The sequence below is a fragment of the Symphalangus syndactylus genome, chromosome 18 (assembly GCF_028878055.3).
Source record: "Symphalangus syndactylus isolate Jambi chromosome 18, NHGRI_mSymSyn1-v2.1_pri, whole genome shotgun sequence".
Taxonomy (NCBI): domain Eukaryota; kingdom Metazoa; phylum Chordata; class Mammalia; order Primates; family Hylobatidae; genus Symphalangus; species Symphalangus syndactylus.
Genome location: NC_072440.2, coordinates 79,120,404 through 79,146,495, shown reverse-complemented (window position 1 = coordinate 79,146,495; position 26,092 = coordinate 79,120,404). Strand labels below are relative to the sequence as shown.

The 26,092-nt window shown below is 43.5% G+C and overlaps 1 protein-coding gene across 11 annotated transcripts in view; it reads left to right on the top strand.

The window, feature by feature from the left end:
- LTBP1 (latent transforming growth factor beta binding protein 1) overlaps positions 1–26,092 on the top strand; it is a 442,730-nt gene that overhangs the window by 48,159 nt on the left and 368,479 nt on the right. For all 11 annotated transcript variants that reach the window (XM_063623691.1, XM_055252600.2, XM_063623686.1 and 8 more), the window contains exon 3: positions 25,734–26,031. In XM_063623691.1, coding sequence (XP_063479761.1) covers positions 25,734–26,031 — 298 coding nt within the window. The remainder of the gene's footprint in view (positions 1–25,733; positions 26,032–26,092) is intronic.

Sequence of the window (26,092 nt, the reverse complement as noted above, 5' to 3'; positions counted from 1 at the left end):
AAGCTGCAGTGAGCTATGATCACATCATTGCACTCCAGCCTGGCAACAGTGTGAGACCCTGTCTCCAAAAAAAAAAAAAAAGCTCTTCAGATGATTGTTACTCATAGCAAGGTTGAAAACCACCAGAGTGCGCCACAGCCGGTGGAGATGTTGTAGGGCAGTGCTTTGCAAACTAATGTGCGTAGAAATCTCCTGGGAGTCAAGTGCACATTCTGACCTAGAAAACCTGGGGTGGAGCTTAGAGTCTGCATTTCTCACATGTATCCAGGTGATGCTGTGCTACTGGTCTTTGACTTTTCTGTCTTGGTTGAAGGCTAATCACTGTGGTTGTGTCCAACTCCAAGATTTAATGGCTCTAGTGATACTTACAAGAACAAATGATTTGGCCGGGCGCGGTGGCTCACGCCTGTAATCCCAACACTTTGGGAGGCTGAGGCGGGCGGACCACGAGGTCAGGAGATTGAGACCATCCTGGCTAACATGGTGAAACCCCATCTCTACTAAAAATACAAAAACAAAAACAAAATTAGCCGAGCATGGTGGCGGACGCCTGTAGTTCCAGCTACTCAGGAGGCTGAGGCTGGAGAATGGCGTGAATCCGGGAGGCCGAGCTTGCAGTGAGCTGAGATCGCGCCACTGCACTCCAGCCTGGGCAACAGAGCGAGACTCTGTCTCAAAAACAACAACAACAACAACAAAAACACCACATGATTTTACTGTGTGTCCGCCTAAGAACATTACATACATTATCTCTTGCCCTCTCAGCAGTCTCTAAAGGAAGTATCATTTTCCCCCTTTTATAGATGTGGAAATGGAGGTCTGTTGAGTTTAACCCTAGTCCTAACCTGAGTCTTCGTAATCTTACACCTGTGGGATTAACTACCATGCTATGTTGCTTTCCTATACATATCAATGTGTATTTCCTATATACATATCAATATAGTTACCAAGAACATCTTTTATGACCTTGTCTTTCTTTTCTAACTTGATGGATTATGTTTGGAATTCTCTTAGTGTATTCAGGATGCTATAACAAAATACCATAAACTGGGTGGCTTATAAACAGCAGAAATATTTCTTGCAGTTTTGGAGGCTGGGAAGGCCAAAATCAAGGTGCCAGCTGCTTCAGTGTCTGGTGAAGGCCTGCTTCCTAGACAACCATCTTTTTATTTGTAACTTCACATGGTGGAAGGGGCAAGGAGTCTCTCTAGGACCTCTTTTATAAGGGCACTAACTCCATTCATAAGGGCTTCATCCTTATGACCTAATCACCCTCCAAAGGCCACACCTTCTAATACTGTCATATTGGGGGTTAGGATTTCAACATATGAATTTTGGGAGAGTGGATATAAGCATTCAGCCCATGACACTGCTCATTTATTTAATAAATAGTTTTTTATGCCTACTATGTACTCAGAGCTGTGCTAGATGCTGGGGATTCAGTGGTGATAAGAGCAGACATCTACTATGTACAAAGTAGAGTGGTTTCTGCTGTTGTCTGCTTGGTTACTAGAGGCACGTGGAGCTTCACAATAATATCTGTGTGGCACTTTGGAGTTTTCAAGGAACTTGCACAACAAACCCGTGAAGAGTTATTATCACCCACATTACACGGATCAGGAAACTGAGGCTCCAGAGGTTTACATGTAGTCCAAAGTTGACTGTCTGACTTGCAAGGGGCAGAGCAGAAATGTACACCCAGGCCAGTCTCGCACAGTTCCTACTATGCCGCACTGCCTCCTGCACTGCATGGGGTGATATGGGTGGAACTTTTTTTTTTTTTTTTTTTTGAGACAGAGTCTCGCTCTGTCGCCCAGGCTGGAGTGCTGTGGCACAATCTCGGCTCACTGCAGTGTCCACCTCCTGGGTCCAAGCGATTCTCATGCCTCAGCCTCCTGAGTAGGTGGGATTACAGGTGCACACTACCATGCCTGGCTAATTTTTGTATTTTTAATAGAGACAGGGTTTCACCATGTTGCCCAGGCTGGTCTTGAACTCCTGACCTCAAGTGATCCACCCATCTCGGCCTCCCAAGGTGCTGGGATTACAGGTGTGAGCCACTGCACCCGGCCTGGATGGAACTTAATCTCCATGCTGATACCAATAAAAACTCACGTGGCCAAGTGTGTTGGCTCACTTCTGTAATCTCAGCACTTTTGGGAGGCTGAAGTGAGAGGATTGCTTGAGGCCAAGAGTTTGAGACCAGCCTGGGCAACAAAACAAGATCCCGTCTCTACAAAAAATAAAAAAATTTGCAAGGCATAGTAGTGCATGCCTGTAGTCCTAGCTTCCCAGGAGGCTGAGGCAGGAGGATCACTTAAGCCTGGGAGTTTGAGGCTACAGTGAGCTATGATTATGCCATTCCAGCCTGGCCAACAGAATGAGACCCTGTCTCTAAAAAACAAAACAAAAGAAAACCACATGCACATGGTATTCCTGAATCAAATGGAGAGCGGCTTCCCCTGGGGTGCCTAACCAAGCTAAATGCTCTTGGGATGGTGGGATGATTGGGATCCTGTGCCTTCATTCCCCCCCCGCTTACCAGGTGGGTTCAGAGGGTATCAGGGGTTGAAGAGCCAGGACAACTCCAAAGCTGTGACACCCTCAGGACGCAGCTGGACCCAGCAGATGTGCAGACCAGCTTAGCTTTGCTCTAGTTTTACTTGAATGAATTGTGGAGAACACAGTTCTAGTTGTGGAGAACACAAACATTTCGACCATAGCAGGAGCCCCAGAGACCATATTCCAGGAACCGAGCAGTTACTGGCAACTTTTCTGGTTCCAAGTGTCCTTGTTCTCGCCTCCTTATGTTGGACCTGGTAGTGGTTTATGAGAAAGTGTTGTAGGTTTCTTTATGAAGTACATGTATGATGTTCAGACTGTTTCCAGTAAAGTTTGTTATCAGTACCAGAAAGGCTTACTGCATTTGCAGGATATAAATTCTAGATTTGAGCGTGGTTCCTGGATTAATGGACCATGCTAGTCCCTTGAAAAGCTTATTGAATTACAACTCTTAGGCTCCTCCCCAGATCTAATAATCAAATGGATCAGACCTGGCGACCTCTGTTTTTGAAAGCTCCCCAAGCCATTTTAATGTACACTAATATTTAAAAACCATGGTTGTTGGCTGGGCACGGTGGCTCACGCCTGTAATCCCAGCACTTTGGGAGGCCGAGGTGGGCAGATCATGAGGTCAGGAGATTGAGACCATCCTGGCCAACATGGTGAAACCCTGTCTCTACTAAAAATACGAAAATTGGCTGGACATGGTGGTGGGCGCCTGTAATCCCAGCTGCTCGGGAGGCTGAGGCAGGAGAATCACTGGAACCTGGGAGTCGGAGGTTGCAGTGAGCCAAGATCGCCACTGCACTCCAGCCTGGCAACAGAGTGAGACTTCGTCTGAAAAAAAAAAAAAACAAAAAACCATGGTTGTTATGAACTGAATGTTTGTGTCCCTGCAAAATTTCTATGTTGAAACCCTACCCATGTGATGGTATTAGGAGGTGGGCCTTTGGGAGATAATTAGCATTAGATGAGGTACTGTAGGTGGAGCCCTCATGACTGAAATTGATGGAGAGTCATACAAGAGCTTGCCACCCCACTCTGTTTTCTCTCATGTGAGGATACAAAGTGATGTTAGCAGTTTGCAACCCAGAAGAGATCCCTCACCAGAACCTGACTACGCTGGCACCCTGCCCTCACACCCACAGCCTCCAGATCTGTGAGCAGTAAATTTCTGTTATTAGCCACTCAGTTCATGGTATTTTGTTATAGCAGCCTGGGCTAAGACCATGGTCTGGACCAGTGGTTCTAGAAGTGTAGTCCCTGGACCATCAGCATCACCTGAGAACTTGTTAGAAATACAGCTTACGAGGCTCCACTCAGACATACTAGAAACTTAGGGATGGGTCGTGCAAAGTTTTAACAAGCCCTCCCTGTGATTCTGTTGCTTCCTAAAAGTTTGAGAACCACTAGATCCTTGTGATTCAAAATGTGAGCTGTGGACCAGCATCATCAGCAGCATCCGGGGGCTTGTTAGAAATGCAGGGTTTCCGGCCCCATCTTTACTAAGTGAATCAGTATCTGCATTTCAGTGAGATCTGTGCATATTCACATTTGAGAAGCTGCACTCTAGATAGTCGTTTTCTTTCCTGGAGGTGCCTTTTAACCCGAGTTTAAAAGATACCAAGGCCTTGCCTCCACCCAAGGTGACTAATACAGAATCTGTGAGGTTGGGTGAGGCCTAGACATGGTGTGTGGAGACCCCTGGTCTAAGCGTTGGTGCCTAGATTGGAGCCCAATTTTCACACCTAAAAGATAAGACTGTGAAAAGGGGTCAGGACTCCCAGCACTGCTTTCTCCTTCCTCCTTTCTGCTCTTCCACCATCCCAGAATGTGACCCCACACCCAGGCTCCAGGAGTGAAGGCTCAGGTCTCCCTGCCTCAAAAAGATCCAGAGGTGGCCGGGCACAGTGGCTCACGCCTGTAATCCCAGCACTTTGGGAGGCCGAGGTGGACGGATCACAAGGTCAGGAGTTCAAGACCAGCCTGGCCAATGTGATGAAACCCCATCTCTACTAAAAATACAAAAATTAGCTGGGCGTGATAGCGCCAAGATCACACTACTGCACTCTAGCCTGGGCGACAGAGTGAGACTCTGTCTAAAAAAAAAAAAAAAATCCAGAGGGAAAAGTTCTCTTTATGTTTTCAGGGTTGTGTGTGTGAGAGAGATCGAGGGAGGCACAGACAACAATGTTGTGTGTGTTGGAGGGATGGAATGCGGTATCTGGCACCAGGCCACAGCGCTTCTCACACCTGATGTATGTAAGAGTCGCTTTCACAGTGCAGATTCCTGGGCTCTACTCCAGAGAGCCAGTATCAGTAGGGCTTGGGAAGGACCCAGGAATTTGCATCGTTAACAAGTTCTCCCAAATTCTTCTTTTGTGAAAGTCTAGGGTCCTGCTCTTAGACAAACACTACTCGAAGGCTGTGATCCGGCTGATTCTCAGAATTACTTGGAGAAACTAAAAAGTATAGGGCTCCAGGCCTTGCCCCAGCTCTTCTAATTCAGTAGGACTGGTGAGGCCCAGGAATCAGAATGTTGTAGTGCAAACATAACTTAAGCCTACCCTTAGAATGACCCTATATGGCAGATGCACCTCAATGTGTGTACCGAGCTACGGAATCCAGGATTCATTCCTTGTCTCTGAGGGACGTCTGAGCCCCACGCTCATCCCATGGAGCATGAGCCGTGCATGGGATTGAGACCTTTGGTTTTGGGTTAAATGGAGGTTGCCAGGTGGAGGTGGAGGTTGTTGGGGGAAGGGTGCTAAGTGAAAATGCTATGTAAACTGCATGCTGTTTGCAATTGGTCGCAGGTTTCCTGCCCAGCGCACTGCCACTGGGCCTTGCAATTATCTTGTCCAGCCCCTCCCACTGGACTGTGTGTAAGGCGGTCTCCTGTGCAGCCCGCCGCCACTGGACTCTCTCCTGTCTGTAAGCGCCCAATAAAACCTCATGCCTCATTTGCTGCCTCCAGATCTCTTCTTTCCATTTCTGTTGAGGTTAATAGGGGTTCAGCATAATGCATGTTTAATACGTACTCTGGGTTTTTCAAACTGTGTTATCAGAAACCCTTAGGATTCCCCCAAAGTATATTGGAGGCTACCAAGGGGGAGAGGTAAGAGGAGAACCAAGGTTGTTGACAGGAGGGGGTTTCAAACACTCACCCTGCTTCATCTGCTTCATGTGTTAAGCTTCAGTGTAAAATTGCATTTGAAAAGAGGATTTTTTTTCCACATTTTGAAAACAAGTCATAGCTGTTCATTGATAAGGGCCTCTTTAAAGTTGGCAGTGTTCTCCTTTTGAGCCATAGTTCAGGACAGCCTCTCACCCTTGTGACCACCCATCCTTCCTGACACACTGACCTTTAGTCCCTGAGCTGCCTCATACCTGGCCCATGATGCTAACTATCCACAACGACCCTGACTTCATTCACATTGTGGGATTGCCTGGCTCTGCCTTTTGCCCTAATTACCAAATTCCTTTACTACTGAAAGAATGCTGGTCACACCAGAAATGTGCTTTGTACAAATCATAGTACCTCAAGACAGTGAGTCTCAAATATGACTGTGACTTTCAAATATTTTTCTGTACCAGAATCATCTGGAGAGCTTGTTAAAGCACAGATTTTGCTCAGCCCCAACCCCAGAGTTTCTGATTCCATGGGTCTGAGGTGGGACATGAGAACTTGCATTTCTAGAAAGATTCCAGGTGGGACTGATGCTGCTGGTCCAGTGACCACACCTAGAACAACTGCCTGAAGATTAACTAATGCTGGATCCAATTCTCCTGTTAGGTGTTTTCTCACTGAGTAGTTCTTCCTTTGGTGTTAAAATATATGAGGAGAAGAAGTGGCTTTCCCGAAGGGCCAACAATAACTGGAATGAAGAAATCGGTGTCAATTAGGATTATGACTCAGTCCTGCTCTGCACTAATTAGGTTTTGCTGGACTCACCTGCCCAGCTAACAGCCATTTATGACATTGTTTCTGCAGAACAGTGCATTGCATAGTATGGTCCCCGTGCTGCTCATCATATAGGCCTTGCCAGAATGGGTGGCAATGACAAGGATCTGACAGTAGCTTCTTACTGCCAGGGCTTGATCAGAATGTGACAAGTCATTGCTGAACATTGGTTACCATGAAGGCAAATATTTTGTCTTCCTTGAAACAAATAGTAAGAGGAGAAAGTGTCCTGTTGTAGAAACTCCCATCTTTGTAGAGATTCCCATCCTTTCAGTCTTAGACGCTTGCAGAAAGCTGGCATGGTGGCAAGGCAGAGGTGTCCTGTCAGTGGCCAGGCAAACAGCAAACACATGCTCATGGTCACTGCTGTCTAGGTCAGAGGCCTTCAAAGCTTTGATCAGATACAACACCAGTCACTGTTGGGAAATCCTCCTGGACACGTCCCCTCAGTTGTTGAATGTTTTGACCAGGCAAATGACTATAATTATTGTTATATTAAAAAAAAACAGCCTTTGAGTTTTTTAACCTCTGTAATGGTTCAGCTCTGTGGTGGAAAATATTTACTTCAATTTTCAGCAGTACACCTGAGTGACTTTATTAACTACCCTTGAACAAATGCAAGGGGTGAGTTAATAAGGTGAGACAGTGGAAAGAAAATGTGTGTGTTATGTGGGGTGGGTAAGGACAGGTAAAACCACCTTCTCCTTTTCTGTGTGTGAGGCTGGCTGGCTGCTTTAGGATAAATACTTCCAGGTGAGTGTGAGCACAGATGCTGTTAGGCACCGTCTGGGAGTACCCTGGAAGGTCAGGCCCAGTGTCTTTTCTCCACAGTGCTCTTGTGGGTGGATTTTCCAGCTCTCTTTATCCTGAAGGATATGCTGAAGGAAGTAGCAGATAATCAGAAACATAAAAAGAGGTCCTGGGCATGATGCCCTGAAAAAACATTTCTAGCACTGGGCTGACCACTTTGGTTTTTTTTGTTTGTTTTTTCTTTTTTTTAAAAAATGGGTCTCACTCTGTCGCCCAGGCTAGAGTGCAGTGGTGTGATCTTGCCTCACTGCAACCTCTGCCTCCCTGGTTCAAACGATTCTCATGCCTCAGTCTCCCAAGTAGCTGGGACTATAGGTGCATGCCACTATGCCTGGCTAATTTTTGTATTTTTAGTACATGCGGGGTTTCGCTATGTTGGCCAGGCTGGTCTTGAACTCCTGACCTCAGGTGATCTGCTTGCCTCAGCCTCCCAAAATGCTGGGATTACAGGCGTGAGCGACCGTGCCTGGCCTAGGCTGACCACTTTGGAAACATCGCATTCGATTTTGTCCTTCCCTTACAATACGTAGAATAATAAAAGCTAGCAATGTTGGCAGGCTTCCTGAGTTCCAGACTTTGTACTAGTTGCCTGACATTGAGGTGGGTTCTGTTAAAATGGGGTCGTATCATAGAAACATTGAATGTGCTTGAATGACGACATGTGCTTGGCAGAGGCAAAGAGATTGTGTTTAAACAAAACGACCTGCTCAAATATAGAAAGACATTTTGAAAGCCAGTTTTTTTGTTGGTCTTACTGAGTAGATTTGCAAGAGTAATTATGACTGTAAGTGATTTTCATCTTAGGAACTAACTTCACTCCCCGCTTTGCTCTGCCTCCAAATGAGGCTTCTTTCAACCATCCCCAATTTATAGATGTTGCAGTTGAGGCTTAAGAGGGTTAAATAACTTGCTAAAGGTCATGCAGCCAGTTAGTGATGGAAGTCAGATTTAAACCTACACATTCCAACTCTGAAGCTTAACGCTCGTCGTCAGTGCTGGGGCATGCTGTAGTGTATGCAGAGCTGTGCAGCCAGGTGATGGCAGAACTTGAAGCGCTGTCCACACGAGGAGTAACTGCAGGAATGGGTATATTGAGTCAGAAGAAAAGAAGTCACAGGCAGGGTGGTAGAGCTTCCTTCAAGCATTGTGGAAAGGGGAGGCAATGAATGTAGCTCTGGGCATCCATTTTAACTTGGTAAAAGGCATGAAAGTTGTCAGAATCAGAATGTCACTTGTGTCAAAACCCTGACAGACAGAGCTGGGAGAGGCCATGAAAAGAGGGTTCTTACACATATATGCCTGATAACAAGAACTGTCACAAAAACCCCTGCAAAAACCACAACCTTGCACAAAGGCCGTGGCAGTCTTAACACACAAAAACATATCTCTGCAAGGACATCTGCCCAGCAACTGCCTGTCCAACGTTGGGTTGACGCCACCGTTGTTACTGATCCTTGTACCCAAGATAATTGTCTCAAAACAACTTATATAGCCATCCTTATTTTTCCTTGAAAAGCCCTTATTTTCCTTTATCTCCCTGAATACACTCACATGGATTCCCATTGCAATGCCCAATCCTTAATAAGTATATATATTATATATATATATTTTTTAAAGCGAGTCTGCCTCGCTGGTTGTTTCTTAGGTTTGATACGGTAAAGTCTTTTAAAGATGGAGCTGTTCCAACTTCACTGGGCTGTTTGCAGGTAGAGATCCTTGTTGGAGCTACTTGACTTGTGCAGAGAGATTGTAGGTGAGTTTTAATCCTAGGGTAAGGTCCTGCCCATCCTGACAGTCAGTGACTTAAGCTTTGGCCACACTTTGGCCAGTTTGTTTGTATTTGTCCTCATAGAGTTCTGTGGGCTTTATGATAAGCTGTTTGATGGAATCCCCTTATATGGGCATGGTGATTTTTTTTTAAACAGCTTTATTAAGGTATAATTCACATACTATACAATTCCCTTAGCATATGTAACTCAATTTTTTGTATATTATTTTTAAAATTGTGGTAAAATTGGCTGGGTGCAGTGTCTCATGCCTATCATCTCAGCACTTTGGGAGGCTGAAGTGGGCTCTTGAGGTCAGGAGATGGTGAAATCCCATCTCTACTAAAAATACAAAAAATTAGCCAGGCTTGATGGTGTGTGACTGTAATCCCAGCTACTCAGAAGGCTGAGGCAGGAGAATCACTTGAACCTGGGAGGTGGAGGTTGCAGTGAGCCAAGATTGTGCCACTGCACTTCAGCCTGGGTGACAGAGTGAGCCTCAGTCTCAAAAAAAAAAAAAAAAAGAATGTATATATATAAAAACATAAAATTTGTAAAATAGTATTTATTGTGGCTAGTATTATCAGAGATGAGTATTTTTCTGTACCTGGTAGCTTGGCCAGGAAATCACTGCAAAGCTGGCTTTGTGTTTGTATTTGATAGTATTTAGTGCTTGAAAATGCATGGATATGGAGGCCTATGCTGGATCTTCTCTCTGCATCACAGGATTCATGACGTTACTAACCACATCTGTGCTGATTTTTATTTTGACGACTTGTTCATACAACCACAGCTGTGAGTGTTAATGCAGCAGGCTCAGCATGGTGGAATTTGCAGAAGCCCTGGAATGAAGTGAGGTGACTCTTTGGGAAGATTCAGTTATCCCTGCAAGGTGACAGAATACCTAAAACCAACACAACCATTTATTCGCTTATGGTTTTGCAATTTAAATTGGACAGGTCTCAGTAGGGACAACTCGTCTCTGCTCCATGTATCAGCGTGGACGGCTTGCCTGAGAGCAGAGGATTTACCTCCAAGGTAGCACACTCGTATCACTGGCAAGGTGGCACTGGCTGCTAGTTGGGAGCTTAGCTGGGGTTGTTGGCTGGGGACCTCAGTTTTCTTCCAGGTGCACCTTTCCACATGGTTGCTTGGGCTTCTCCGTTACGTGATGGCTAGGTCCCAAGAAGGAAGAAGTGTTGCTGCCTGACCTTCCTGATGCCTGGGCTCTCAGGTTTTAGTATGGCACTTCTGCTATCACTGTCAGAACGGTGACAAGTCCAGCTCAGGTTCAAGAGAGAGGGAACATAAGCTCTATTTTTTTTTTTTTTTTTGAGACAGTCTGTCTCTGGCTGGAGTGCAGTGGCACAATCTCAGCTCACTGCAACCTCTGCTTCCCAGGCTCAAGCAATTCTCGTCCCTCTGCCTCCCAAGTAGCTGGATTATAGGCGCTTGCCAACATGCCTGGCTAATTTTTGTATTTTTAGTAGAGATGGAGTTTCACCATGTTGGCCAGGCTGGTCTCGAACTCCCGACCTCAGGTGATCTGCCCGCCTTGACCTCCCAGAGTGTTAGGATTACAGGCATGAGCCTCTGTGCCCGGCCGGCTCTACCTTTTGAAGGGAGGAGCAGCATAAAGTGGTAGGGAGGGGTAGAATCATTTGAGGTCATCTTTAGAGACTAGCTACCACAAAGAACCACAATGGTCTTTTTTCTCTTTCTTCCTCATTCTCACTCCACGGAAGCCTGTCCCTAATCATTGTGTGAGCCAATGATGACAAATACTGGGAAGAAATCTAAGAAAAAATTTAAAAATCAGTACTAGGAATACATAGTATTTGGGAGATTGTGGCTTGGTCTCAAACTCCCGACCTCAAGTGACCTTCCCATCTCAGCCTCCCAGAGTGCTGGGATTACAGGCGTGAGCCACTGCACCTGGCCTGCTCTTAGTAATTATTTAAATTTATATTTGTTTAGTGATTACACTTATTTGCTTACTTCTGACATAATCTGAGTCTCGCTCGGATCAGGGATCAGAGATTATAGGAAGGGGAATATATTTACTAGAATAATTTCTCCATTCAGAATGTCAGAAATAAGAAAGCCTTTTTTTTTTTTTTTTTTTTTTTTCTTTTTTTTTGAGACAGAGTCTTGCTCTATCACCCAGGCTGGAGTGCAGTGGCGCGATCTTGGCTCACTGCACCCTCTGCCTCCCGGTTCAAGTGGTTCTCCTGCTTCAGCCTCCCAAGTAGCTGGGAGTACAGGCACCTAGCCACCACACCTGGCTAATTTTTGTATTTTATTAGAGACAGGATTTCACCATGTTGGCCAGGCTGGTCTCAAGCTCCTGACTTCAAGTGATCTGCCCATCTTGACCTCCCAAAGTGCTGGGATTACAGGTGTGAACCACCGTGCCTGACCCGAGAAAACCTATTGAAAAATGTTAAATTTTATGCGTTACTGCTTGGAAAACAGAGCTTTGCTTGTTCCTTTCAGCTATTCCCTGATGAGCCCTTAAAGTCCACAATTCTGTTTCAGCTTAATTTCTGAAAATAGTTATACCACATTTTCACAGTAAGAGAGCTAGTAGCCAGATGCATCATGTGTTTTGTTTGCAAATGCATCATTTGCTGTCCAGCTTCCTTCCATGGAGAGGAATGGCCTTATATTTCACAGTGAGGCTTCAACTGCTGCTCCCTTTTGGCATGTCGAAGTCTAATTACTGTGGTCTCTGTAGCAGGGGCTGTATCCACAGCCTGCGAATGTTTGTGTTCTACGATGATACTTGCGCATCAGTGACATTTGAAAGGGGTGGTTTTTTGAGGCGGAGTCTCGCTCTGTCGCCCAGGCTGGAGTGCAGTGGCACGACCTTGGCTTACTGCAACCTCTGCCTGCTAGGTTCAAGTGATTCTCTTGCCTCAGCCTCCCAAGTAGGTCTCGAACTCCTGACCTCAAGTGATCCGCCCGCCTCGGCTTCTCAAAGTGCTGGGATTACAGGCGTGAGCCATCATGCCCGGACTTGAAAGGGTTTTTATTTTAGCATCAAAAATCTATGGCATGGCTTGGATTGCATTTCTTCTAGGCTGTTCCATCCTTAGTCACATAATGCTACTAATTCACCTGAAGGAATGCTGTCAAAATAAATCAAATGATAATTTTAAAAGACTCTGTCTCATTCATGTAGCTTTTACTCAGTTAAGAACAGTTTGGAAATATGAGCCTTGAGCATGAGAACACTCATGTAGCATTTTATTTTAGCTTAATGCTGCTGGTTGTCATTTTGCCGCTATCACTGTTTTATGCTGAATGGTTAAATGTGAGAAAGAAAGAACAAAATGGTAGCATATTGTGCTTGACTCAATGAGAAAGGCTGTTTTAGGTTAATGTAAAATTCCAATAGTAGAAAGAAAATTCTATCCCACATACAAATGTGACTTGCCTCTCAAGAGCTTCTTTGAAGGTTATTTTGGAGCGTGTGGGGGATGAATTTGGTGCATAGGGTAATAATAATTGACATCTGTCTCGTGCTAGTCTGAACCAGGAACTGTCCCTAAGTGCTTTGCATGTATTAATTGATCTACATATAAGCGCTCTTTGTATTATTTCCATTTACAGATGAAAAAATTGAGATGTAAAAAGATAATAGAAACAAGGCCACACAGCTAGTCAGTGCTGAGCTGGGGCTTGGTTTTGACTGTCTGGCTTCAGTGGACTCTGGCTTTTAGCCACTATGTGACACTCGCTAATCAAAGTGAGTTATGTTTTCTTAGTCTTTTTTTTGCCTTTATTTTGAAACCAAGTTTCAGATGTTGATTTGCAAGTTGGCAGTCATTTCTGTCTTATAAAGCTTATTTTTTATTGCCCCAGTTTTCGAAAAAGCTTTTCTTGTTTAACATTTTTGGCTGATGAAAATAAAAGTCAACTTTTCAAACAGATTATACGTGTTGATAATAGTGCTAGTCATATGAACCATTCATAGTATGTGAAGAATAAGTTTCAAAGTAAAAATAATGTAAGTTCCAACATAGTACATTTATCATATAGTCGAGTGAATAGTACTCTGTCTCACGTATTGTTTAGATTGTAGAAATTACAGCCCTTAAAAGTTTAAGTATGTTTAAACTAGCCCTTAAGTGAATTAACATTTCTTTTTTAAAAAAATATTATTGATTTTTGCCAAACAATAAAAGTAATAACAGACTGTTGTAGAAAATCTGGAAAGTATAATATGGTATAAACAAAAAATTAACACTGTGTGTAATTTCACCACTTATACGTAGATGATTCATGTTAGCATTTAAATCTATTTGCCTTCCAGCCCTCATTCATGCATTTACGCCTTCCACGATTACTTGTTGATTATCTTCTAGGTGCAGGGCAAAAGCAGCAACTAAAATAGTCTTTCTCCCTGTGGAGCTTATACTTATTGGAAGAAGCGGACAATGGCCAGATAAATATGCAATATGATGTCAGGTAGGGAAAAGTGCTTTGAAGAAAAGCAAGGCAGGGTAGGAGAATAGAGGCACAGGGGCTGCTGTTTTGGGAAGGGCAGCCCCAGAGAAGGCTGAGTGATTTTAGGAAGGGAGCCTGTGACTGTCTGGGGAAGGACATGACAGGTGGGGACACAGCCAGTGTAAGGCCCTGTGATGGAAGCAGGCTTGGTGTGTCTGGGGACCAGCAAGCAAGCCAGGGTTACTGGAGTGTGGCGCTCAAGGGAGTGCTAGGAAATGACGTGGGGGAGATGGCAGAGGTTTGCAGGCTGTAAGAATAAGGGCTTTGCATTTCATTGAGTGAGGTGGAAGCCTTTGGAGGGTTTGGCGCAGAGGAGTGATGTCATCTGGGTTTGGTTCTAACAGATTCCTTCTGGTTGCTCTGGTGAGAATAGACTGCAGGGGATAAGGTGGCTGGGAGAAGGGTTTGGGGGGAGGTGGTGAGAAAAATGGTCAGATTCAGGATGTCTTTGAAGTAGAGCTAACAGGATTTGGAGCTGGATTGGATGTGTGTTATGATAAAAACAAAAGAGTCACATATAGTGATAACTTGGTGTTGTGGGCTGAAATATTGCCCTTCCCTGATGCACATGAAGTCCTAACCCCCAGTACCTCAGAATGTGAGCTTCTTTGGACATAGGGTCATTGCAGATGTAATTATTTAAGATGAGGCCATACTAGAGGGTATGTATGTGTGACGTAATCCAGTGGACTGATGTCTTTATGAAAAGGGGATATTTCAGCATAAGCATATAGAGGGGGAAGATGTGAAGATACAGCAATAAGGACATCTGTTAAGCCAAAGAACGCTTGAGGCTACCAGAATCTAGGAGAGAAGGATGAATAGATTATCTTTCAGTCCTCAGAAGGAACCAGTCTTACTGACATCCTGATTTCAGACTTCCAGCCTCCAGAACTGAGAGGTAGTAAATTTCTGTTGGTTAAGTCACTCATTTTGTGACACTTCGTTATGGCAGTCCTAGTAAACTAATACACTTGGTGAGTAACCTTGTGAATGGCCATCCCTTTTAAGGCAGTGAATGCCAGGAAGGAGCAGGTCTTAGAGTCTGGGGTGGATGGAGGGGACACAAGACATGCTAAGTTTGAGAAGCCTGTTAGATACCCACACGGAGGTGTCGATGAGACCGTTGGATGTGGAAATCTGGAGTTCCAATGAGAGGATAAGGCCAGACATCTAAATTCGGGCACTGAATGAGATCACCAGGAGAAGGGTCCAAGGATCAAGGAGGCCCTGGGAAATTTCGACATTTGGAGGTTGGGGAGAGAAGGAGGAGACAGGAGACAGAGCAGAGGATGGCAGTGAAGTGGGAGAAGGCTGGCAGGGCGTGGTGGCTCAGCAGCCATAGGGGGAAATGGGGAGGAAGAGGAGGGACCAGGTCTCTGTGGCCAGCACGGCTGTTGGTCAGGAATGGAGAGGACCAAGAACTCCCACTGGATTTAGCAGCCTGGAGGCCACTGATGACTTGGACAAGAACAGATTCAGTGGAAAAGTGGAAAAGTGGATGCACAAGGCTGATTGAAGGGAGTTCAAGAGGAAGTGGCATTACATCATAAGCATTATCCCATGTCATTAAAAATCTTTTTCAACCACAGGCTGGCTAGGAAGAGTGTATGGGTGTGTGGGGGGGATGAAGAGAAATTGGTTAATGAGCACAAACATACAGTTAGATAGAAGAAAGAAATTCTGAGTTTGATAGCAGAGTAGGTGGCTAAAGTTAACAACAGTGTATTGTATATTTCAAAATAGCTAGGAGAGAGGACTTGAAATGTTCCCAACGCATAGAAATGATAAATACTCGAGGTGATGGATGCCCTAAATATGCTGACTTGATCATCACACATTCTCTGCAAGTAACAAGATATCACATGGACCCCATAAATATGTACAAATATTATGTATCAATTAAAAAAACTTTTTGAACATTGTTTTTGATGACTGTATCACATTCTAGGATTTAATCCTTTTTTTTTTTTTTTTTTTTGAGATGGAGTCTTGCTCTGTCACCAGGCTGGAGTGCAGTGGCTTGATCTTGTCTCACTGCAACCTCCGCCTCCTGGGTTCAAGTGATTCTTCTGCCTCAGCTTCCCGAGTAGCTGGGACTACAAGTGCACACCATCACACCCAACTAATTTTTGTATTTTTAGTAGAGACAGGGTTTCACCATGTTGGCCAGGATGGTCTCGATCTCTTGACCCCATGATCTGCCTGCCTCGACCTCCCAAAGTGCTGGGATTACAGGGGTGAGCCACCGCGCCTGGCCTAATCCATTCTTTACTTGTTTTATGGGTGGGATGGTTCTAACTTTTACCACTATATTGGTTGTGATACTGCAGTGGACATATTTGCATACAAAATTCCCTAGATTAGGAATGACAAGACACAACAGGATGATTATTTTTAGGGCTTAAAAATATGGCCAGTCATTTACAGAAAGTCTGTACCAGTGTACACTCCTCTTGGCATATAGGAGTGGGCTTGTCTCACTGCACAGCTCCCCTCCATGTATTTTTGAACTGACCAGAACATCCAGATGGTAGGGGTTATGGGCTGAATTTTGTTTCCCCAAAATTCTTCTATAGAAGTCCTAATCCCCAGTATCTCAGAATGTGACTGTATTTGGAATTAGAATCTTTAAAGAGGTAATTAAGCTAAAGTGAGGTCTTTAGTGTGGGCCTTAATCCAGTATGACTGATGTTCTTATAAGAAGAGGCAATTTGGACACAGACAGACATAGAGGGAAGAATGAGTGAAGTCACAGGGAGAAGACAGCCATCTACAAGCTAGAATGAGGCCAACTCTGGTGATGCGTTGACCTTTGACTTTTAGCTTCCAGAATTGTGAAATAATAAATCTCTGTTATTTAAGCCCCTGACTCTATGGTACTTTGATATGGCAGCCTAGCAAGCTAGTACAGTGGGCATTTAGTGTTTTGTTCCTGATTTACAAGATGATGTCTCTGGTGGTTATACTAAATCATACTGGACCTGCATACTAGACACATATATTTAAGAATATATTATAATTTATCCTCCCAAACCTGATCTCTTATGAAACATAAATCCTGAATCAGTGGGGTCTATTCCCATTTTGCTGCTCTGTGGCAAATTTTAACACTAACATTTGGCCTGGTCCATGTGTTATTTATTTCTCTCCGATTTCAGGTCTCCTGGTTAAATTCATGGTCTCAGGGAGGTCTTTCCTAACTCTGTGACCCCCACTGTGATCACCCCCCATCAAACACTCCTCTTTCAGAAAGGCTGGTAATAGTTATAATTACTTTCCCTGTGGGGTCTCCCTGGCTGGGTTGTGAATGCCAGGGGGCAGAGATGATGTAACAACATCATCTCTGCTTCCAGTTCTAGCCACAGGGCGTATGACAGTGCCTGGTGCAAAATTGAGCATAGAATTATCCCTCAGTATTTTGTTGAATGAATAAGGCATGGGTCAAACTTGGCAACTTGCCCAAGGGCACAGAGCTGGGGTGGAGTAGGGGGCTACACACTCAAATCTCTGTGACCCCAGAGCATAGCCCCCTCTCGTACCTGCCTGCTCATCAGTAGAGAGCTTGGGCAAGGAGGTGTGTAGTCACATTTTTTGATTTTCTGTCTTAGGCTCGGTAGTAGCTCCTCAAGGAAACAAACCATTTCTAAGAATTCGTTGTATTCTTTATGGTCCCTTGAATATAATAACTCACAAATATTTGCCAGTTGTCCAGTTAAGGCCCCCATGTTCTTCTTTCTATACCTTTCTTATTATGACACGTAGCTGTATGGTGATTCTTTTTCTATACGTATGTCTTTCCTCTTGGACTCTGATCTCCTTGAGAGCAAGAAATTTGTCTCCATCTTTTATCTGCAGTTCTTGGCACAATGCAAGCATTTAAGAGGGGCTCAACTGGATGAATAAAGATAACATGGATGGGATTAAAATAAATTTAAAGATTATTTAGAAATGTATTGTCTTCCTTCGAATGAACTCTAAAGATAACAGTTATAACAATATGTGCATAGTAGTTTACAGTCTGTAAAACCCAAGATTTGTCAAGAATATGTACTCATCATACGTATATACTAGCATGAATGCACAAAGTAAAATTATACTATTAGAGAAGGTGCTTAAGGAATGAATGGCAGTGAATAACGAAATAACGTGTTTTAATTCACCTTATCAACACTTTAAAAGCTGGTAGTATCACTTTATAGTTCTAATTTTGAATGGCTGTTAATACCATATTCTACTCAACCTTTATGGTTCTTTTAAATTTTTTCTTGGCACAAATAGCACTGCTGTGGACACCTACATATGTGTATGCCTAGTTATTTCCTTTTTTGATTATTAGAATAAATTTCTAAAAGTGAAGCTACTGAAATATTTGAAACATATTGTTAAACTGCTTTCTAAAAGGCTTGTACCATGTTCCTTACCTCCTTTGCAGCACTTAGTACTAATATTTATATTTTCTAAAAAATTAGCCATGATGTATCTCCTTGTTTTAGTGTTCATTTCTTTTGATGACTTTGTTAATTTGGACATTACCCTATAAGTTTATTTACTAATTGCATTTCCCCCTGTCTAAATTATCTATTTCTGTTCTTTTTTCATTTTTTGATTTTGGTCTTCCTTTGTTAAAGGCAACTTTTATTAATTTTTTTATATAATAGCATTTTTAGAAAAATTATTTTCTGTGTTATTTTTTCCCTTTTGCTATTTTAGTTAATGTTAAATGCTTATATACGCTAAACTGTAGATAGATATTTTAACTTTTTCTTTTTTTTGTTGAATGCCTGTGATTAAAAAAAATCATAAATGGCAGTAATAAGATCAGAAACAATCCAGGAAAACTGCTGGTTGTTTTGTATTACGTGACTTGTGATTTAATTATGTTATATTCTGTGAGTGCTTTTACAGCTATTGACGGTATTGGGAAAAGTCTGTTTGGCCCCAGCTGACCACCTATTTTAAATTACATCACGTGGTTAAAACCACTCCTGCTGAGCGTAGGTTTAGAAAACTTCAAGCTTCCAGAACACAGCTCTTGGGGAACTGGGAATTCTGGGCCTGTGTACTTGACATAAAGGCATTAAACTCCTGAATGAAACATGAGATTCTGTACCCAGCCTTTGTGACTTGTAGTCCCTATAATTTTTGCTCTGCTCAACTATCTCGTTGGTGAAGTTGTTACTCGTAAGATTAGAAAGGCAAATAGGGTAGGAAAACAGGATGGAAAGAATGCTTGTGTGACTTGACTGACTCAGAGGGAAGAGAGAGAACAATGAAAGCAAACACCCATCCCTCACAGGTTTCAAATAGATTTTCATAAGGATGAAAGACCTGTAAAGATTTATTAAATATATTGGTGATTGATGGGCATGGTTCACGTATTTAGAAAATTTCATTATGTGGAATTCTTCATTATTCCAGAAGACTGGATAGAAAAGGCATTGGGATGTTATGCTAATTTTTTTTTCTCTTTAGGGATTTTGGAGGAGGCTGAGCCAGAGACATTTGCAACGAAACGACAGCATTTATTTGGGTTTGGTACAAGGAGCAAGCAGACAGACTAGACTAAAATGTGTGACCTCATGCTATATTTCTTGTGATCTGATATCACTTAGTGTTATTGAATAACTTCAAAGGGCAGCTGGGAATTACTGTGAAGACACACACAGCAAAGCAATTTCTCACCTGCTGTCTCTGATCACAGAAGACACAGTTAGACTCATATTTCTCCCCAGGACACATGCGGTAGACATGCTGCAGCTTGTTTGGAGAGAAAGGCAAGGGGCAGAGAGTCACACTGTTTGCACTGTGTGGACTGAGACAAGTTTTAAATATAACTAAGGGTTACTTTTTTAGAATTAAAAGCAGTAGACGCTGAGCTTCAGGGCATGGGTTACTTCCTAAAAATACAATCACTGAACTTTTAAAGAACTCTAGGATCAGCTTGTCAAACTGGAGTAGATACAAACGCGAAAGACACCTGAGACCCTTTAGTACTTGGCGCACAGATTGAGAATTAACTCAATTTTGACCGTTTCAAATGATGAAAATATTTTCAGAAGACCAACCTGGTAGCCAGGATGGAGTAGGGTTTTGTTGCTTAACCTGCTCACCTAGATCTTGATGTCAATGGGCTTTCTGCAAGCCCACTATCTGAGTTCGTCGCTGTCTTGGTGGCAGTTTTGGCCACTTTTTTTTTTTTTTTTGAGAGATGGGGTCTTGCTATGTTGCACAGGATGGACTCAGTCTCCTAAGTGCCTACAATAACCTCCTAAATGTTATGCCTCTTGTGATGTTCTCTTCTCTTTGACCTTGACCAGTCTGCTTCACTGTCGCTACTCTTCAGAGTTCTTCTACAACACATTGGATCTGGCTTCTGAACCTGTTTCTATCTGTAACTATAATATAAGGTTAAATGTCACTACAGACTTTGTGTATTTGCAGAGTTTACTTGTATTTAATTTTGATGGAAAAACATCTGCTTTGAAGGATTGGAGACTGCTTGATTGAATAAATCACAAATCAAGTCTGGAAGTGTAGATGTTATCATGTAATGAATTAAGAGACCATTGGCCATCTTTCCTTTATAGACGTCCTTAAATCCCAGCATCATTTGGGAAGTAGTGGCTCTATGTTTATATCAGTCAGTCAGCCAAGTGTAGGCTCCTATCCCAGGCTACTATCCTAGGCTACAGAAAGTTCTGCATAAGCCACTTAACTGACCTCACAGCTTATAACCTAGTTGTCAAATAGGAGAGAACTGTAAGAAGTTGACTAGCATGTGGAATGTGAATGATGACAGTGGACAAGAGCCAGATGGTACAAAGGTCATGATAGGGCTGGGTGGGTGGGTCTGTTAGTCACTTCTCACACTGCTATAAGGAAATGCCTGAGACTGGGCAATTTATAAAGAAAAGAGGTTTAACTGGCTCATGGTTCTGCAGGCTGTACAGGAAGCATAGCAGCTTGTGCTTCTGGGGAGGCCTCGGGAAACTTCCAATCATGGCAGAAGGCAAAGGGGGAGCAAGGCACATCACATGACCGGAGGAGGAGGAAGAGAGAGAGTGGGGAGGTGCCGCACACTTTTGAACAACCAGATCTCAGAATCACCCACTCACTCACTATTGCAAGAACAGCATGGATGGGATGGTGCTAACCCATTAATGAGAACTCTGCCCCATAGTCCAATCACCTCCCACTAGGCCCCACCTCCGACTCTGGAGATTATAATTCAACAGGAGATTTGGTAGTACTCATACCAAACCCTATCAGTGGACATTTGGGAGAGACTTCATACAGAAGGGTGGGAGAAGGGTGGGCTTGAAGCATTGGAGGTTTTCATTGTTCTCACTGGATTGAGGGGCCTGTGTTCCTGCATAGGGCTCCTTCTGCATGGAGACAAAGAGGTGGGAATCCCAGAGGGTGGGTGAGCTTCTGCAGGGGTAGACCAGTGAGAAGGGGGGTGGAAAAGGGGGTTTGGGTTAGATGTAGATGGCCTTAACATTTACCCTTGGTCAGCTAAAATGTGTGGAAAGTTTTTGAATGAAAGGGAAAAAAATGATTCAAAGAGTAGCGTTTTAGAAGACTAGTCTGTCCGCAAGCCTGGATTAGGTTTTTGTTCCTAACCTACTACTTTTCAGACTTGGCTGTATATTTCAGTCACCTGGGGAGTTAAAAAAGTACTGAAGCCTGGAGCCCTCCCCCCCTAGAGATTCTGATTTAATCTGTTTGGAGTTAGGCCTGGGTTTGGGGAGTTTTAAAAGTTCCCCAGGTGATTCTAATGTGTAGCCGAGCCTGAGAACCACCGCCCAACCCACTGATAAGATCTTGATATAGCCTCCACTCAGCATCCAGCTGAACCACAGCACAATGCTGGCCAGGAAAAAGCAGAATCGACTGATGGGGAAAAAAATAAAATTAAATTAAAAAGTACTTCTGGCTGGCTGGGGGTAGTGGCTCATGCCTACAATCCTAGCACTTTGGGAGTTTGAAGCGGGCGGATCACCTGAGGTCAGGAGTTTGAGGCCAGCCTGGCCAACATGGCGAAACCCTGTCTCTACTAAAAACACAAAATTAGCTGGGCATGCATGCCTGTAATCCCAGCTACTTGGGAGGCTGAGGCAGGAGAATCGCTTGAATCTGAGGGACGGAAGTTGCAGTGAGTCAAGATCGCACCACTGCACTCCAGCCTGGGTGACAGAGTGAGACTATGTCTCAAAAAATAAATAAATAAATAAAAAAGGTACTTCTGTGACAATATTTATAATATTCCACATAGTCCAACACCTTAGTTATAATAACAGTTTTCACGTAAATGCTATGAATTTTTGCATTGGCCGTGAAGTAGATGGGGACAAATGTGTAGACTTTTGGAAATTTATAGACATGGAAAATAACATCTAAACTTGCAATAAAAATGACAAGATAAAACACTTTTATCGTAGCCAAGAATTCAATAGCCTTAAAGCAATTATAGCATGAAAACTTGCAAGTATAAAAATATAAGTCCTCAGAAGCTTGCTGCTGGAAGACCTCTGTTTCCAAATGTTGTGTGTCAGTGATTCTCAAACCTGAGTGTGCATTGATGTCGCTTGGGAGGGCGGTCACTGATTGCTGGCCTCCAGTTTCAGATTTAGCAGGCTTGGGGCAGCCCAAGGATATGTAGTTTCAAAGTTTTCCCGGGTGATACTGCTGGCCTGGGCACCATACTATGAGAACCACTGATGTTTGCTGCCATGTAGGAACCACTACTGCATGGGTCCAAATATTGTAGGAAAAAGGGCTTGATAAATGTGATAGAAGGACATGAGTTTTTTTGTTTGTTTGTTTGTTTTTTTGAGACAGAGTCTCGCTCTGTCGCCCAGGCTGGAGTGCAGTGGCGCAATCTCGGCTCACTGCAAGCTCTGCCTCCTGGGTTCATTCCATTCTCCTGCCTCAGCCTCCCAAGTAGCTGGGACTACAGGCGCCCACCACCACACCCGGCTAATTTTTTGTATTTTTAGGAGAGACGGGGTTTCACCGTGTTAGCCAGGATGGTCTCTATCTCCTGACCTCGTGATCCGCCCGCCTTGGCCTCCCAAAGTGCAAGTTTTGCTTTTTATGTCAGATGAAGGGCTTCTCTTGGGAGTTAGGGAATTTGTTCTCCTGCAGTTCAATCCAGCCCCTCCTCATCTGCATGCTCTAGGGGGCACCTGTCTGAGTCTAGGTAGGGTAGGTAGAAGAGAAAATTGTCTTTTCATTCTCCTAATTGTCCTTTTAAAATTTACTACAAAGGGTGTTACTACACATAGCCGTAATTTTATATAACATGTTCTTTATTTTTCTTCCAGTAGAAAATATTTGTAAGTTCAAAGTTTTTTTTTTTATCTTTTATGACTGTCTCCCCACCCCCCTTACCCTACCACATGAAAAACTTGAAGAGTTAAAAAAATTGCTAACCATCCATGTCTTCCTTAAAACAGGTTCTTGCGGCTCATTCTTGGTAGTATGTTGGAGGGTGTCAGTCCTTGGCCTCCACCTAGGTGCCAGCTTTTGCACCCAACAGCCTTCCTGGTAGAAAAGACATTTGCAGTGCACCTTGGGCGGGAGGAGAAGCGGAAATCATTCTCAGATGTTAAAAAGAAACATGTTTCTAATTGAAAGCATGACGAGAGGGCACATGTGAAAGTGCCTGGGTGGTGAGCTCAGGCCGAGGCACAGCTTTGAAGGCCCAGCTCAGTCCTTGCTGTGGCCACTTCTGTTCTCCTGGGTGGATCCCATTCCCATTCCTGTGACATTCCAGAAATAACCATGGCTGAGCAAGGACCCAGGGCAGCATCTCAGATATAGCAACACAGTTTGCTCAGTTGGTCAGGAAAACTCTGATAGTTAGAATTCTGAATTCTAGAAACAGAGCTTTTGAATTAGAATTCTAGAAGCACAGTGTGGGAACAGCCTTTATTCTCATATTGTGGGGACCATTTTAGAACAAATCGCTGCTGCGCTCCTCATAACCCCCCAAACACGCACAAGTGCAGAGGCCGAGGTTAAGTGGCTTACTCCAAGGTCACCTAGGGAGCTGGCTCCATTTTCTTTTCTTTTCTTTTTTTTTTTTTAATAGAATCCTTCCCAACTTTCTGAAAATTTGTCAGCTTGGTATTCTGACACCCAAGGGCCATTTTAGAAAGATCATTACTTGCTGTAATGAATAGGCATCATATTGTAGAAATATGGGAAAAGTATCTTCTCTCTTTTATAGGAAATCAATAGGTTTCAAGGCTTTTAGGTCTTGGTCTTTTGGATCTTCATAACTGAGTCTTATAACTAAGTCTCCTATTGTTCGTTTTGCTTATCTATTTTGTAATTGCTTTGTGGACTGAGGCTTGTATTGAACTTTATGGGAGACTTGATAGTGTGATCTGCCTCAGGACCAACAGTTTATGTAAAAGGTGAGCTGACAGCAACAGGGCAGCATAATAAATGTATTTGAACAAATAAAGAAGGGACTGCAGGAATCATGGTCATAAGCTTATGACATTATATAGTAAAACTTAAGTCAGTAGCATGTACATGTACACTTCTTTTTTTTTTTTTTTTGAGACAGAGTTTCCCTCTTGTCCAGGCTGTAGTGTGTGGCACCATCTCGGCTCACTGTAACCTCTGTCCTCCGGGTTCAAGTGATCCTCCTACCTCAGCCTTCCCAGAACTGGGATTACAGGCTCCTGCCACCACACTTGGCTAATTTTTGCATTTTTAGTAGAGATGAGGTTTCACTATTTTGAACAGGCTGGTCTCGAACTCCTGACCTCAAGTGATCTGCCCAGCTTGGCCTCCCAAAGTGGTAGGATTACAGGCGTGAGCCACTGTGCCCAGCCAGTAGCATCTAAACTTCTAAGGGACCTTGCCTATCATAAAACCTACTTACTCTACCAATGACCCACAGCCCTGATAACTTCTTTTTTTAAATTTTTAATTTTGAGATTGGGTTACATTCTGTTGCTTAGGCTGGAGTGTGATGCCGTGATCATGGTCACTGCAGCCTCGACCTCCTGGGCTCAAGAGCCTCCTGAGTAGCTGGGACTACAGGTGCATGCCACCATGCCCAGCTAATTACAATTTTTTTTTTTTTTTGGTAGAGACAGGGTCTTACTATGTTGCCCAGGCTAATCTCAAACTCCTGGGCTCAAGTGATCCTCCCACCGTGATCTCCTAAAGTGATGGGGCTTACAGGCGTGAGCCACTGAGCCTGGCCTGATAACTTTAAAACTCTGCTTAGTCATGAGTGTGGTGATTCAGAGTACATACATCCTTGCAAATAGGAGATGAAGAAGTTGTTTCTTTTTGGTTGCCTTTCATTATTAAATTAGAAATGGTGCCTAGCACACTGGATTTTTATACGAACTAGCAGGTGTATTTTGGGTGACTCTCAACCTTTCTGCCCTTGGTTTTCTCATTTTCTCTTATGTCAAAGAGTAGATTGGACTAAATTTCTGACAGTCTCTCGAAGATCTGATAGCCTATACAACATGAGGTCTGTAGGAGAGCACTTTTTGGAGTTGGGGATTGGACTGAACTTTTGTTTTTTGCCAAGTCTTGGCAAAAAATTTGGCTTAAACAATTTTTAATTAAATTTTAAGTTAAGTGTATATTTAAATTTAAGCCACAGAACATAACTTTAAAATAATGGCAGAGCATTTTCTTACGATTTTTCCTGGATTTTCTGATGCATTTCTGGGAGGCAGATACAGTAAAATGGTTAAGAATGATAGGTTTGGAGCTGGCTCACTTGGTTTCAAATCCCAGCTCTTCTACTTAGTAATAATTATATGATGTTTAACAGATGACTTAATCTCTGTTTCTGTTTTTTCATCTGTAAAGTGGGCACAATAAAATATCTACAGAACATGTTGCTGGGGGATTAAATTTGTTTATATATTTTAGAATGGTGCCTGTCACATAGGAAGCCATTAATATTAGTTCTCTTCCTGCTCCTCCACCCAACTGCCTCCGCTTCCTCCTTATGAGTGTTTGTGTGGTTTTTTTATTGGAGAACAAAAAACCTGATGCTACTGTTAACCCTTTGGAAAAATTAGAAGTCTACAATGTTCTTCAAAGCTGTGCCTTCTGTTGTCTTTCTGCAGCTAGCTGTGTTCCGCCATGTCAGAATGGAGGGATGTGTCTCCGGCCACAACTCTGTGTGTGTAAACCAGGGACCAAGGGCAAAGCCTGTGAAACAATAGCTGCCCAGGACACCTCGTCACCAGTCTTTGGAGGGCAGAGTCCTGGGGCTGCCTCCTCGTGGGGCCCTCCCGAGCAAGCAGCAAAGCATACTTCGTCTAAGAAGGCAGACAGTCTACCAAGAGTCAGCCCTGTGGCCCAGATGACCTTGACCCTCAAGCCGAAGCCTTCAGTGGGACTCCCCCAGCAGATACATTCTCAGTGAGTGTTTTGAACTTTCGTTTAGTTAAGGATCATCTTAATGACTCTCTTGGATGCCTTT